The sequence below is a fragment of the Balaenoptera physalus genome (assembly GCF_965194825.1).
Source record: "Balaenoptera physalus genome assembly, chromosome: 11".
NCBI classification, from domain to species: Eukaryota; Metazoa; Chordata; class Mammalia; order Artiodactyla; family Balaenopteridae; genus Balaenoptera; species Balaenoptera physalus.
Window position 1 is genome coordinate 9,163,592 of NC_138896.1, and position 16,034 is coordinate 9,179,625.

The window sequence follows — 16,034 nt, forward strand, 5'->3', positions numbered from 1 at the left end:
GTGGTTGTAAAGAGATAATTCTGATTTTAATTAGTCAGAGGATCTATATTCGAGAAGCCTGATGTCAGGCCAAAACAAACTAGAAGAAAAAGAGAGATTGTGCAGTAATCTTCATCCAAAGAATTCAGTGCACTTGTAAATATTAACAGGAGTAATTGTAATTGAATTTAAGAGGGCAAATGTCCAATTCACAGACTTCATAGAACCTAAAAATAATATTGTCCTGGGTTTAAGAATAAGCCATTCACTTCAAATTCAGAAGCAAAGAAGAGGAGCAGTAGAATGGCAAGTAGTTACAAGTATGGGAATAAATGCTTACTTAAAAAGGAATCCAATTAGGTACTACCTAAACGAAGAAAGAAAGGAGGATACGATGAAGAGACATGGAAGAAGAACATAAAAGACATTACACACTGTGAAGGATAAAGGGAAGGAACTATTTAGGTAGATACTTTTGTAGGAGTGGATACATCCAGATTACTTAATAAGCAGTCATTGCTCTTTTGTAAAGCATCCCTAGAAAGTAGGTTATGATTATCACTCCATTTTACAGATGAGGACAGTGTAAAATGCCCCTTAAAGCTTCAGCACATTAATCTTAGGTTGCTGATTGGGAAAGCATCTAAATAGTAATTTGGCCATGATCAGAAACACTAATATTTCTTTCTGTTATTTGGGATCTTTAGTTTAACCTAGAAGAATGGTTCCTTTGATTTATCTGCTACACAACTGGTCAGTAGCCCATGATGACATCTCAGTACTACCATATATTTTAGATTACCAGAAAAATCAAGCAAACTTCAAGGATATCTTAGTAGCAAGAAATCCATACTCATGATTATCTGCTAATATTTCTGCAGCATCCCAGAATTTCTTTTATAAGTACTGCCCAAATTTATTCTGGCTTTCTTTGAATTTGTGAAAACAGACACAAATGAAATATTTTCTTGTGATTTGTTGCAGGGTAGCAGCTTGGCCTTTTGGGAATATGAATCACAGACCACTGTCATAAAATAACTTGTGTTTGGAAACTTTTTTGAATAATAACTGGTTTTGGACAAGACATTTTTTTCCTAAATAAGAAAATGCAAAGTTTCTTAATAAGAAATTTCATCAGAGATTTGAGTGAAAAAAGAAATGTGTGATTTTGTTTTAATGGTACCAAAATGGATACAAGATCATCAGATGCTCAGAATAGATACTTGTAAGGAATGATTATTGCGACAGTAAAAAAATATATTTTTGAAGAAAATTCAGAAGCTAACCACCTTCCTTCCCCCAAACAGACTTTAGGGTAATAGAAAACTATGCCTTTAGAATATGACAAATAAGAGAAGAGCTACTGTTAGGGAAATGTCTGATTTACCTTTCTGGAAATCATTTTATTTGTTCCACAGGGGTGGACCATGGAACTTTCTGAGAGAGCAGGCTTACGAAACTGTTGTATGATCAGAGCTCAGGGAGGGACTGCTTTGACTCTCTTGTTACTATGTGAAGGATAGAATCTTGAAACCAGAAGGTTCCACAACAGTTGGGAACGACAGTTGTATGAGTAGCAAGTGGAAGACAAATGTGTGTCGTGTTACTCCTGCTCGGAGACTACATACCACGACTGTGCCAAGATTTCCTGCTTGCATCAGTATTTTTTATAATTACCAAACCTCGTGTGGACGTAATCCACGAGTAGCAAAAAATCTTACAAATAATATCGACACCTTCTTTAGGTTGGGCACTCTGGCCGATATTCACACACACACACACACACACACACACACACACACACACACGCAGCCTTATTTAGATGACTTATTATAGCCCTTGTTCCGTTTCCTATCTTCCACTATAAATTAAGCTCCACCTCCTCCTGCAGAATTAAAAGAGCGGAAATTTAAAAAGCATGTTAAAGTTTACCATGAACTGTTACTGTCCCCTTATTAGTGGCTAACTCTTGTCGTTCATTTCCTTGCTGATCACTTATCTGGGTACTAATATTATTTTTGTTCTCCTCGGCTTTTATACAGTCAGTTCTGCCTATTGCTCTTTCCCTGCCTTGTCCCAGTGTGGACTTTGACTCTTGATTCCTGGGCCCCGCTGCACTGATACCCACAGACATTTCGGCATAACAGGAACTACTATGAAAAGAAGATACCGATAAACTCCAAACTGTAAATTAAACCATGAGCGTTTACGAACAAAATTAAACGAAATAGTATAGAGTAGTACAGCACTGAGTTTAGGGGGAAGAAAAAAAAAGGATAGGTTTAAGAGTTGTTCACCAGAAGCAATTCACTTGCAAAACTTCATCCAAGGAGCAGGCATGTAGAGAAAACTTTTTAGAGCCCGACGACATATGTAGAAAGCCAGAACCTGGTGAGTTTGGGAGCTGATAAGATTTGGGGTGGCAGAGATGGTAGTGTAGCAGGTAAGTATACACTGGCAGTGGACACGTGTTGGAGAAAGAGGGCGCCTTAAAGCTGGTAGTGTTGGAGTTGTGGTGCTGGCAGTTTATTTACAGGAAGAAAAGGTTACGTATAATCAACGACATCCAAGGGAAACTTGAACTGCTTAAATGCTGTGTTGAATCCTGTCCTGTAGCCTGGCCCCCACACCTAGTGTACCCCTGTGTTGATGCTGAAATTCCATAATTATAGATATAACCCCCATTGAAATGAAAATACGCCAGTAATAACCTGGCATATTTTGAACCTGAGATATAAAATATACTTTTTAAACCTGAAAAAAAATATGTATATTAAACGTGAAATCAGGTTCTACTAGATAGACCATCAAGGTGGGAATTAAATCTCAAAGAGGAGAAAGGGAACTTGGAAAAAAACACTGTCTGCTGCAGAACTGTGTTTAGGTGCCACGTGCTCTCCCTGCGCCGCGATGGCTCCAGGTGAGAGTGTAAAGGAAGCTCAGACTGCCTAGGAGGCAGCAGGTGCGGGGCTTCAGGAGGTGGTCTGCCCTGCACGTGGTGGGAGTCCCTGTAAGGCCAGATGTGACTGTACCTTGGACACGTTACTTAACCTCTCTAAGCCTGAGTTCCTTTATCAGTGAGGTGTGGGTAACAACACCTTGCAGCTGCCAGTTATTATTTTTAAAATAACCTTTACTTGAGAATATTTTAGATCTACAGAAAATTTATCAAGGCTGTACAGAGAGCTCTTGCATACCTGCATCCAGTTTCATCCATTGATAACATTTTTTTTATATTACTATGGTACCTTTGATCAAAAACAAGAAAATTCCATCAGTGCATTACTATCAACTAAACTCCAGCCTTTATTTGGATGTTACCTAATTTCTCCATTAATGACCTCTCTCTGTTCCAGGATCCCATCCAGGGCACCATGTTCCATTTAGTTATCAGGCCTCCCCAGTCTCCAGAGACTCTTTTCAATATTTAAAAGGTAATTAATGTTAAAGAACACTTAGTAGAGTGCTGGGCATGCAATAAGAAATTGGTCAGCACTCACATATATATATTTATAACTATAGGACAGGCACTATTCTAAACACTTTAGAAATACCAACTCATCTAATCCTCGTGATAATTCCATGAAGACTCCAGTTATATCCACTTCACAGATGCGTAAACTGAGGTTCAGGAAGGTCAAATCCATCGCCCAAGATTATGCATCTGGCACAGCTGGGATTCAGTTCAGGCTGGCTGGCTTCCAAGTTCATGCTTTTAATCTTAGGTTGCCTTTCTCCACAAATGCTTAATACACGCTGCTCATTAGTAGTAAATCCTGGAACTGGTGACTTCTCTCCAGTGTAGTAGGGGTATTACTAACTAGTTGTTTTCTCCCCTCCATTCCTCACTAAGAATATGTTTGTTTCCACATTGTTAGATCATGGATAAGGTTGTATTGTTTTAATTGAATGCTGTTTGCTCTTTCTAGTGTTCCCTAGTATGCACTTGTCAACAATGCTTATGAGGAATTCTTTTAGGAACCACAAGTATCACCTCTATCAATCACTTCTAGTACTTTTTCACCTCTTTAACAGATAGGACACCAAATAATACTCATTAAATTCTTCTACTAGTTGGCATTGAACTAGGTGCTTTTAAATGAAGTTAGAGACTAAGTTCCTTGTAATAGTGTATCCTGTAAGGTTAATGGTATCAATATCGGCATTAATTTGAATTAAGTCATTGTTCTTAAACCTCGACATGGTTACATTTAAAGTCATTTTCTCTTCTGCCCCTCAAGCATCACACCATACCAACTTCCCCATTTTCATCACACAATCTACCAGGTTCTCAAAACTTGAAACAGTGGACTTTTTTTTTTTTTTTCATTCCCTTTTTTTCTTTGTTCCAGAGAGGTACAACGTTATAGAGTTATTGTAATGTTTTTCAGAAAATATGATCTTTAAGCTTTAGCATCTCAGTATTCTCTGGGTTCCAGTCACAGCACTACCACTTACTAGCTCTATGGCTGCAGGCAGATTATTTAGCATTTCTAAGCCTCTCTTTCTTCATCTGTGGTATGGGTTTACGGGGGAGGGGGGGCGGGGGGGGGAGTAAATGAGTTTATACAGGAAAGCCTGGTAAATCATAAACTCTCAATAACTGTCAATTACTACCACCACCGTTACTGCTCTATTCCTCCTGCCGCTGATATAAATACTACTATAACAACTTCTGCAATATAAATGCTATTTACTATTACTGCCCATACAAATGCTACTATTACTGCCCATGCAAATGCTCCTATTACTATTTTTGCTGATACAGACACTACAGACAGTCCTGGACTGTATATTTTTTCACTATACAATGGTGCAAAAGCAAGATTCAATAAAAATCATACTTCTAAGTTTCTATTTTATTTTATTTTGATCTTTTCCCAGGCTAGCAATTTGCATGACTGTGATACTGGGCAGTGGCCCCAAACCACATCTCCCAGGCAGCCACACCATCCAGAGGGGAAAGAACCAATCACATACAACTATTCAGTTTTTCACTTTCAATGCAGTATTCAGTAAATTACATGAGATATCCAACATTTTATTTTAAAATAGGCTTTGTGTTAGATGATTTTGCCCAACTGTAGGCTAATGTAAGTGTTCTGAGCACATTTAAGGTAGGCTAGGCTAAGCTCTGATGTTCAGCAGGTTAGGTGTATTAAATGCATTTTTGCCTTATGATATTTTCAACTTATGATGGGTTTACTGGGCGTAACAGTACTGTAAATCAAGGAAGATCTGTGCTATCACTATTTCTGCTGATACAAATACTACTATTACTACTACTGCCAATAAAAATACTACTGTGACAGATCCTAAATCCATCAGTAACAATAACTTTCCTTAAAAACATCAGTCTCAGTCCAGATGTCTCCAAATGACATGCAGTATCATGTCTTAATTCCTTCTTAAGGATGGCCAAGAAGGCTTTTCCCAGCCCATTCTGTCTTCACAGCTCACTACTAGAGAACCCATTCGTCCTGTTTGGCCGGGACTGGAGAGGTGAATGCCTCTCATCTGGGTATAGTTATTCATGGCCTCCCACTTCCTCTCAAAAGTGCCCTGGTTTGGAGGCTGCATTTATATGGCCACCCTTCTTTTTTTTCACATTTACTTTGACTTTCTGCTCTAGCCAGAAAAACCATCACACACAGTTTACTTGCTCTCTCACCTTCAAGCTATTTCCCTTACCTGGAATGCTATTCTCAGACTATTGCCAAATCACGAACTTTCTCTCCTTCAAAATCCTACTCAGAACTCACCCTCAGTATGGAACTTTCTCTGATAATCCTGCCTTCCACCCAATCCAGAAAGCTCTCAGCAATCATGTAAGTAACTGTATAACTTTAATTGGCTCTGTTTATAAGTTGCTTCTTGTATCTTTTCCCCTCTAGGTATTTTTCCATGTGTTTATTCTGTCTCCATTAATTTGTAAACTCCCAGAGGGCAAGGTCTGAACACAGGTTGGTGTTGGCATAAAGTGGACGGACAGTTAGGGCTGAGTGTTAGACTGTGCATTATTTATTACTGATCTGTTAAAAAAAAAAAAAAAAGAAAAAAAAAAAGCATGCTTTGTTAGTGCTTTGTTTGTGATGGTCCTGAGCCTGCTAATCTAATGTAAAAATATATCCAGTTTCTGCTAGTGTCCAGTTAAGGAAGATAAAATCAACAGTTACAAGCTTTCCATAAAGGGAGGGGGAGGGTGCTGGGAGATTCTGACCTGTAAGAATGGTATATGAAAGGCATGTTATTACGGAATTTGTTTTCTTCAGAGGTATCTTGTCTCTTCAGGGCTGCAGGTCTAAGAAGGGAAATAATATTTACTTTCAAAACAGATCTAAAAACCAAACAAAGCCTCAGAAAACGTACAGTACCACCTTGTTCTAAGTTTGTGCTGAGTGTAGGGAAAATGAATCTAACTGAGAAGGCCTCTTTTCTGTGTGTCTAACAGAAAATGCCACATGGTCCAGCGCTCCAGGATTACTAGATAGGCGGATTGTTCATTTCAGTCCAGGTAACAAAGGGAAGCGGGGCAAATGCTCCCTTCTCACTGCGGGGCTAAGAAGTGGGAATACTTTACCGTGACCACCTGCTTCCCTCTCTTCAACCCAGCACGTAAAGTGCCAAATATCTGTGTATCATTCTCGGCGCCGAGCCCACGGTATAAACCCAACGTAGGCGGTGCACCAGATAACATCAAAGCCCCAGGCAGGGGCCAGAAAAGGGGGGGCAAAAGCAGCCGAGGGAATGAAGCGCCTCCCCTTAGCATTTCCTCTCACGCCCACTTCCAACCTAGGAGGCTTTTGGTTTCTGCTTTTGTTGTTTTTAAAATTAAAAGTTAAACCCAGGAAGCTTTGGATCAGAGTTTGGCGTGGCAGTTCGGGTAAGTTTTCCCTCGGCTCTTTTGTCTGGCGTCTGGCTGGGGAACAGCCCGGGCGTGGGGCACAGTTGGCAGAGCGTGCGGGGCAGGTTTTGTCGCCGGGTCGCCCCGAGGAGGAGGGGATTCGGCCGGTGGACAGGAAAGCCCAGCGCGCGCGGAGGGCGGAGGGCGGAGGGGAGGGACGGGCGGCGGCGTGACCCGGCCGCCAGCTGGGAGGAACCTCCGGGATCTCCGCGTGGCGGAGGCGCTGCCGGGCCGCGCGCTGGGCGGAGGGCCGGGGCCGCGGGGCCGCGCCAGGGGGGAGCCCGAGCCGGGCGGGCCCGGCGGCCGCGTGGGAACCGGGGCAGGGAGCGCGCGGGCGGCGGCGCGGAGCCCCGTGGACGCGGCGGGATGGCGGGGTCCCCCGACGAAGCCCCGCGGAGGACTTGTGCTGGCCCCTAACTGCCCTGCGAGGAAAATGTGTGCGGAGCCTCTCTGTGACGCTGCCCTCGCGTGAACCCCGCTCCCCGAGAGCGCTCACACGGCCGGGAGGGTGCAGCCGGAGAGGAAGGGGGCCCTAGGAGCCCCCTCCTTTCTTTTTTTTCTTTTTCAGAGTACGGTCACCTTCCCCAGTGCTGCAGAATTTTTGACAGTTCAAACTGCTGTTTACCATTCCCATTTATCTTGTGGTTAAAAAAAAAAAAAAAAAGCTTTTCCCCACATTCCGTTTATAAGATACAATTTGAGAAATTGTATTCAATTTGCCACAAAATAATTAAAGCCGAAACTAGCTACTTTATAGTTTAGTTGGATTCCCCTACATTCTGATAACTAGGAAGTTAGAATTGTAGGCAGAATTAGGAAAAGAAATTGCACTTGGAAAATTCGGAACTTGAAAATGGGAAAATGTTCGGTATTGTATATATTTCAAAAAAAGATTAATATTAATTTGATGCTCAAGATAGTTAAATTGTGAATAGTCTATTTAAGAAAAAAGTTCTTTAACAAATTGAAATGACAAAATTAATCTATTACAACTCCAAATTGCATGTTTAATTTGTTAGAGAGTTCACAGCAATGCCAAATCCCATATAAACCTTGTGTTCACACTATGTATTTGTTATGGTAACAACTATTGGGTTAAAAATGTATTCAGTTAGCATTTTTGACTTAGCAGGTGACACAGAGTAGAGTCAGTTATCATCAGCCTACCTTAATCTTTATCGTCTGACAGATTAGGTGTACTTCCACATGTAAATGGATTTTTTAAAAATTATTTATTTATTTATTTTTAACATCTTATTGGAGTATAATTGCTTTACAGTGTTGTGTTAGTTTCTGCTGTATAACAAAGTGAATCAGCTATACATATACATATATCCCAATATCCCCTCCCTCTTGTGTCTCCCTCCCACCCTCCCTATCCCACCCCTCTAGGTGGTCACAAATCACCGAGCTGATCTCCCTGTGCTATGCGGCTGCTTCCCACTATGTGTTTTTTTTTTTTTAATTCAAGTTGTAAAGTTACATTTACATACGTTTTGTGATTGCAGTCCATTAGGTGTCATTTAATTTCATACCAGAGATGATTTTATCACATCGAAAATGAAAAAAATTGCATTATTTCATTGCAAGGTTGGAAGCATAGTGTGCTAAACATTATTTCAAATTTAGGCAGTTGTTGGCTGATCTTCGCTTTTATGACCAAATCTACTTTTTAATGGGCATATTCCCCCCTTTACATGACATTATTTTTGGTTACAAGCTCGCCATTATTGAGTATTCCATTTTTAATCATTCGCATTCTGGTGCATTAAGCTTTTCTTAGCTCAAATGAGCTAGAGGTAGGATTTCCTCAGGGGAATTTTAGGGGTCAACCCTAGGAGGAAAAACCTAGATCTCTTTATGGAAGCCCCAGGGAACAAAACAATTCAAGTTTGCGCAGATGGCCAGCAGAGTGGGTGTACGGTCGTTCAGCATTTTTATTCCTTAAAAGGGGAAAGCACTTTGGTTTTTATATGAGAATTCTTTCTGCATCAAAATTTTTGTTTCACCTTATTCCTCCCAAGTTCAGCGTGGCTCCTTAAACCAGTCATTTATGCCTGCTTGTTTAGGTGTACATGTGGAATTTCTGAGCCCCAAACTTCTAACGTTCTTTATTTAGGTCTAACCCTGAAAACCTTCATCATTACCCTGGTCCAGCCCCTCCTGATTTCTTTTCCATAGATTTCCACTCCTTGCTTCCTCTGTTGATTTCTAGCAGCCGGGGTCAAACTCTGGTTTATGGTAATTACTCCCTCTTCCCCCTTTCTCTCCTCCTTGCGACCCTGCGGCCAGGTCGCTGCTCAGCCCCGCAGCCCCCTTTTCCTGACCCCAAAGAGCCCTCTCCTCCCTGCCCCAAGCTGTCAGGCGGACCGGCAAGGGTTAACTGCGCTCGCTGCTCCGGCTCTGGGAACCACCAGCGGGCATTGCAGTGGCCTCTGGAATAACCTTGGCTTTCCTCAATCTTTTAATAGAACATCCGCCACCAAAAAGTAGTTTCAATTCAGGGTTAAAAATATGTCCCCTTCCACCCTTCAACCCAACACCCCGCCCCCCTCCCGTTTTTTTATAAAGTTGTTTTTCAAAGTTAATGAGTTTCAAGTTTCACAATGACTTTCCCCTTCCCTCCACGCGTTGCTGAGGAAACCCCCTTGGGGTCCCCCCGCACCCTGGCCCGCCCTTCTCCCTCTCCCCTCCCCCTTTCGGCCCGGGCGGGGGGCGGGGCTGGGAGACCCCATGACGTCACCGGGCCGGCCCACATCCTGCTTTAAAAAGTAAAGAGACGGTAAAGAGAAACTATCGCCCCGCCCGTCCCCGCCCCTCTTCCCGGACCAACCGCCCCCAACTGCGCGACCCGGCCAGGCCTTCCCTGGGCCGCGTGACCGGCGGGCCCGCCCCTCCGCCCACGCCGGGCGCCAGTCCCCGAACCGGCGCGACCCCGGGCTCCCGCCCCTCGCGTCCCTAACCCCGCCCCTTCCCCCCTCGGGCCGCACCGCCCCCTCCTTCCGTCCCCCCTCCCGTCCCTGCGGCGGCCGGGCGGGGCTGAGCCGCCGGCTGGCTGCGGGGGGAGGCGCGGTCCCGGGCCCGCCCCGCCAGGGAGACCCGGGACTCCGGGCTCCAAGCGAGCCCGGACCCGGGGCACCCACCTTACCCCTACCTCACGGCAGGGCTGGGCAAGCGGCGGCGCCAGTCCCGCTGGGCCTCCGCCCCCGGGGTGACCCCGCCCCTCCCCCCGCAAAGCCCCCGCCTCGGTCCCCGCCGGGGGACGCCCCCTCCCCCGCCCCCGCGTCGCAGCCCACGGCCTCCCCGCCTCCCGCCCCCGGGGATCCCCTGCTGCCCCGCCTACCCGCGGGAAAGCCTCCGACCTTCGCCCTCCCTACCTCGCGCCGCCTGGCCCGCGCTCCTCCCGTCGCCCCTAAAGACTCTAAACGTGCCCTACTCTGCCCCGGGGAGAGGTAAAGCCCGCGCCTGCCCTCCTCGCCCCAGACCCCGGGGTCCCCCCGCCCCGCCCTCCCGCGGTGCGCGCTCCCGGCCTCGCCGCTCGGCCCCCCGGACGCCCCCTCCCCGGCGGCAGCGGTCATGCCGCGGCCCCGGGCGCCGGCGAGCGCTGCCGCCTCTCCCGCTCGGCGCTTGCGGCCCCCGCCCGCGCGCCCCGCGCTCGCCCCCCCGCCCCCCGGCCGGCTCCCCTGTTTAATATTTCAGCGCTGGGTGGTGAGAGTGCCAGTCGCCGGCCTTTAGTGTGGCTGCTGCTGGGGGCGGCGGCGGCGGCGGCGGCGGGGAGGGGGACGGAGCCGGGGGGACCGGGAGCAGCAGCCGGAGGAGGTTATGTTTGTGTTTGGGGTTGTCAAGTGAAGGAGGGATCCCAGGCGCCGCCGCCGCGCGGGGGTCGAGGAGATTTCGAGCTGCGGCCGCCGCCATCAGCAGCGCAGCTCCAGGGCCGGCTGCAGCGGCAGCGGCCCCGCCGGGCGTCCTGGCAGCAGGTTCGGCGCGGGCTCCGCGGCGGGGGCGCTGCAGCTGGGAGGGCGGCGGGGGACCGGCGTGGGGGGCGGGCAGGACCACATCCCTCTCCGCGGGCGGGGGGCGTGCGGGCGCGCGTGTGTGTGCGTGTGTGTGCAACCGCAGACCTTGCAGAGGGGATGGCTGCGTGCGGGAGACACTTGCCACTTCTGGGCGCCCTCGCCGCGCGCGAACGGCCCGAGCTGCGGTCCTGCGAGCCGAGCAGGTACGGAGGAACCCAGCCTCCCCGCCCGCGTTCCAGCCGCAGACGCATTTTGCAAGAGGGTGGGGGGTGAGGGAGGCCAGGCCTCGGCTTCCCAACCTCCCGGCTTTGTGGCTTGCTTTTCCTTTCGTTCTTTGCTCTAAGTGCCTGTTTACTCCCAGCCACCTGGGTAGTTTCTTTCCGGGTTGGGAGTACGCGCCTGCAGCAGTTGGGAAGAGGGCGGTGGGTTTGGGCGCCGGTCGGCTCCGGCTCGCCTTGGGGTCGGGCTGGCGAAGGAGTTGCTGCTGGAGAGGGGAGGGGGCGGCGGCGGAGCTGGCGGCGAGGAGGAGTCTCAGGGCTGCCGCGCTCGCCTCGCCTCGCCTCGCCTCGCCTCGTCCTCCTCCTCCTCCTCCTCCTCCTGCTCTCCGCATTCACTCTGGACTCCTTCCTGAGCTGGCACTTCCATTCCCCCCTCCTCCTGGCATGCGAAGCGCTTTGTTCAGTGCAGCGTTGCAGAGGGGTTTTCCCAGGCTCCGCCCTCCACATTCATTCATGTTTTTTCTCCTTGCAACTGTCTTTACGCTTTTTGATCGTGTCATGTTTTTGCTCCATGTAGTATTTATTTCTTTCCTGTGAAGGAACGGTTCATCACTCGTCTTCATCGCTACAATGCTGCGGTCGTTGGAAAGACTCACTCCCCCCTACAAGGATTTAAACATGGGATGGACAGCTAGGGACAGTGGGTAGGCAGAGAACAGGGTAGCGGAAAGCTGTTACTGATTGGGAATTTGCATATTTTATGTGCAGGCTCCGGATCTTGTGGTGTCACGTGATTGAATTACAGTCGGAGTTGTCGCTTTAAAAACTTCTAAATATCGTGACCTTTTAAAAGCGTTAAGTTGGGAGTTAAGCCTTCATACAGTTTATTTGGCCCTGACGTCTCTACATTCTCTCTTGAATCGGAAGCTCCGTCAGTTGGATGGTGGATGTTTTTCGTGCAGGGAGTTGGAGAACTATATCTTTTATAGACCATTTAGCACAGTGCTAGATGAAGTACATGGTATTGAACCTTCATATTTCATATTCTTTACCATGCAGTTAAAAAATTGCAAATATTTTTTATGCAGTGCCCACATGCAGCCTTATTGGGGTTAAAATACTGAAGTTAATCATAGCCTTCTTTCCTTCTGCTGCTTCTCTGCTGTATTGAAACCATAAATTTCTAAAACCTTATACTGGTTATTAGATACAGCCCTATGGTCCCATATAGGCATTCTTAAGGAGGATTAATATTTGATATTTCCGTGTGCCAGGCAGTGAGCAAAGCACCTGCATTGTTTAGTTCTTACAACCCAGTGAGGTGGATACTATTTCCTAGTTTTACAGTTGGGAAATCTGATCTTCAGAGAGGTTAAGTACCTTGAACAAAGCCACACAGTAAGCCTTGAACCCAGTGTGATTTGACACCGAAATATGTAGTCATGACTTGTTGTGCTATGCAGCCTCTTGAATAAAACCCCCAGAGCAGGTACTATTTCCAGCCAGGAAATAAGCGTTGAGAGTACCTGAGTCAGGTGGTGCCACATTTCTTAGTTGTTGGCCGTGGGCAGGTTCCTTAACCTCTTCCTGTCTTAATTTTCTTTTCTTTAAAATGGATAAATGATAGCTACCTAAGCAGTTATCATTAGGATTAAATTAGGTAATGTGTAGGAAGTACATAGGCACACAGTAGGTGCTCTTGTTTTTTTCTGTAGTACTGGATGTTTTAAAAGTATTAAAGCATTCCTATTCCATTCTTGTGTCTTTGCTTAGTGATTAAACATAATTTCATGTTTAACATCATCATCATGGGCTTTGCTTATCAGCCTTATTGCAGGAAGTTAAAACTAAGATTTTATAGCTCAAGGATCCTTGAGGATCTCATGGGGGAAAGAGATGGTTAAGTTTTGGATTGTTGCTATTTTGACACATTGTATTTCAAATAGCTGTTTTTAAAATGTGTATGTCAGGACAGGGTTATGCTGCAGTAACAAATAACTCCTAAACCTCAGTGCTTAAAACAACAAAGATCTCATTTATGTTTCTGCTCCGTGATCACGTTGGGTTGGCGGGAGCTCAGCTCTGTGTTGTCAGACTCGCTGTCTAGAACTGTGCCTGTTTCATGGCAGAGGAAGAAGAGCACTGGGGGCATCTTGCTTTGATAACTAAATGCTCCACCCTGGAAGCGATGCCTGTTTCTTCCACTCACAGGTAATTAGCCAGAACTGGTCATGCATTCTAGCTAAACACAGGAAGGGAGAAAGAACAGTCCTAAAGGAGCCTAGAAGAGAGAACTGGAATAATTGGGGAACAGCCTCAAAAGCAACCACATGTATTAACTGAATTAACTCAGTTAGACAAAATGAATGAGACATGGTCCATGCCCTAAAGAATTTATAAATGGGCAGACTTGTACTATATACAGCAAAACCCTTTTATAGCCTGATGTTGTACTTTGTTTGTACCTGGAAACGTTGCTTTAAAACAGAATTCACTGAATTTTTTCACTCTCTTTTGATAAAGGTACAGTGATTTTTTTTTCCCCTGTGTTTTTCACGGGAAAGCCCAGATAGTGGCAATATGATGTTCCTACATCTAATTAAAAGTTAGTAGGTAATCTTTTGCAGTGGCCTTCAGCTTGATTAGATTAGTTGAGATTTTGTTGAGTTTAGATTAGTGCTGTATTAAGCCATAACTTTTGAAGTGTCTTTTTCCTTTGAAGGTAGTAAAAGGTAGTGAAATGTGACTTTTTTTTTTTTCTTTTTCAGCACATGGATTAATTGATGGACATTGGGTTTATGGAGCTACCTTTTTGTGACCTGCTCTTCCTACAGTTTCTAAGAAGAAAAAGGGGCCCCTGAATCAAAGAACATGCCTCGAACTAAACAGATTCATCCCAGAAACCTAAGAGGTGAGGCTCTGCATGAGCTGGAAGTAGGGTTTCCAGTCAGTCTTTAATCAAGTATCTCATTGGTGGCAGGAATGGCAGCTTGTTAGATGGTGACCCTGCTCCATGGTCTGGCGGCTCCAGGACCCCTGTTCTGTTTCTCTGGTTCACTTCCTCTTGCCCTGCACAATTTCTGTCTCTCAGGAGATGCTTTGTAAATATTTGTTGAATGAATTAATTGAATCTGACAAAACTACAATGCCTTCCCAACCATTAGTGTGGGTATTAAAGTCTGAGATTCACTGTCTCTTAACAGGCACCTTGTTTGGAGTGAAGAATCTGAAATAAATGGTTGGATATTCTTTGCCGGCTGGATCACCGTGAATTATTTTTCACCCCTCCCCCATACTTCTTTTGAGATTTATTTTTGTACCAGTCTGTACATTAGATTAACAAGAAGTGAAGACAATTGTAGTTGACATTAACTCAGACCACTGTTTGCAGAACTACTCAGGAAGCAGGTATACTGATTTATTTTCCATAGGGAAGCAATTGGTTAAAAATGTATATGTATATAATATACATTTCATATAAAACAAAAAAATATGAGCATTTCCTCTTAAATGTGAAGAGATATTTTAATATTAGGAAAGTCAACTTTTTTTAGCTTATTGTTTTAAAAGATTTGTATTATTCTAATGTGCTTTATCCACTGGGAACGGTAATTATCTTTATATTTAACTTAGTAGATTAAAGTGTGTAGCAGTGTTAAGCAAAGAACTGTTAAAGCAAATAATTCCAAACTGAGTAAAGTATCTTATGAAATATTTACAATGACAGAAAAAATATTCTCAAGCACACGCAAGGTAAGAAATGACTTAAAAATCAGACAAATTTAATTGAAAATGTTCCTTGGTGAAATAATTTGGCCAGTCCCTGTGAGGTGGTAAGTGAAAATGTGGCCAATTACGTGGCCTACTTGAATCTGCAAACAGTGCTCATTTCCTGCCTAAGCGTACTAGAACTCTCTGCTGGCACAGGTGGATGCCTCAGCCTGAGTTCAAATTGATGATTTTAGTACCGGTGTTCAATGAGATGAGGATTTAGATGGAGTGCGTTAAGTGTCGTATGTCGAAGTCTGATTTTCAGGGTCACGTAGAAAATGTTGGAAACTGACTGTATTTGCCTGTCTCTTTTACTAGAATCTGAGCCCCCGAGTTCAGGACTTTCTCTCATTTACTTCTATAGGCAATGCCTCCATGCTCACAGCCAGCTGAGGCGGGCATTTGGAGTCCTGGGCTCAGCTTTTATAACTCACCTGTCCAGAGAGGGTGCCCTGTGCCGATGGATCCACGCGCTCGAAGGCAGCCTTGGGGCTGGCAGGGGCCCTAGCCCAGCACAACTCCTGGCAGCTGATTAGCACTGTCACTGAAAGAATGAATGCGTGATTGATCTGAAAGTATCATTCATGAGGTCATAAACATTAAATGTTTTTCATATTTAAAATATATCCTTTATTGTATTCTAGGTAACATGGCTATCCAGAGAAATGCAGATTTTTAGGCCATAGACTTTTCCTTTCTGTATCAAATAAATGTACAACTCAGCAGGTATTTGTTTTTTGTTTTTTGTTTTTATGAATTTATTTATATTTAATTTTGGCTGCGTTGGGTCTTCGTTGCTACGCGTGGGCTTTCCCTAGTTGTGGCGAGCGGGGGCTACTCTTCGTTGCGGTGCGTGGGCTTCTCATTGCGGTGGCTTCTCTTGTTGCGGAGCACGGGCTCTAGGCGCATGGGCTTCAGTAGTTGTGGCTCGCGGGCTCTAGAGCGCAGGCTCAGTAGTTGTGGCGCACGGGCTTAGTTGCTCCGCGGCATGTGGGATCTTCCCAGACCGGGGCTCGAACCCGTGTCCCCTGCATTGGCAGGCGGATTCCCAGTCACTGTGCCACCAGGGAAGTCCAGCAGGTATTTGTTGAACGCCCTCCTGTGCTGCCGTTCCATGTGGCGGGGATGAAATGATAATCAGACATG

General features: G+C 45.6%; 1 protein-coding gene and 1 long non-coding RNA gene across 9 annotated transcripts in view; one reads left to right on the forward strand and one right to left on the reverse strand.

Annotated features, from left to right (window-relative positions):
• LOC309638003 overlaps positions 1 to 16,034 on the reverse strand; it is a 789,902-nt gene that overhangs the window by 26,461 nt on the left and 747,407 nt on the right. The window lies entirely within an intron of this gene.
• Positions 6,757 to 16,034, forward strand: part of HIVEP1 (HIVEP zinc finger 1) — a 144,137-nt gene continuing 134,859 nt past the window's right edge. The window contains exons 1-3 of one of the 8 annotated variants that reach the window (XM_082413247.1): positions 12,055 to 13,328; positions 13,886 to 14,028; positions 15,207 to 15,614. In XM_082413247.1, coding sequence (XP_082269373.1) covers positions 15,599 to 15,614 — 16 coding nt within the window. In that variant the 5' untranslated portion in view covers positions 12,055 to 13,328; positions 13,886 to 14,028; positions 15,207 to 15,598. Of the gene's footprint in view, positions 6,863 to 10,217; positions 10,336 to 10,692; positions 10,861 to 12,051; positions 13,329 to 13,885; positions 14,029 to 15,206; positions 15,615 to 16,034 lie in introns of those variants that run through there. The other 7 variants (XM_082413248.1, XM_082413244.1, XM_082413246.1 and 4 more) reach the window with 7 other exon arrangements.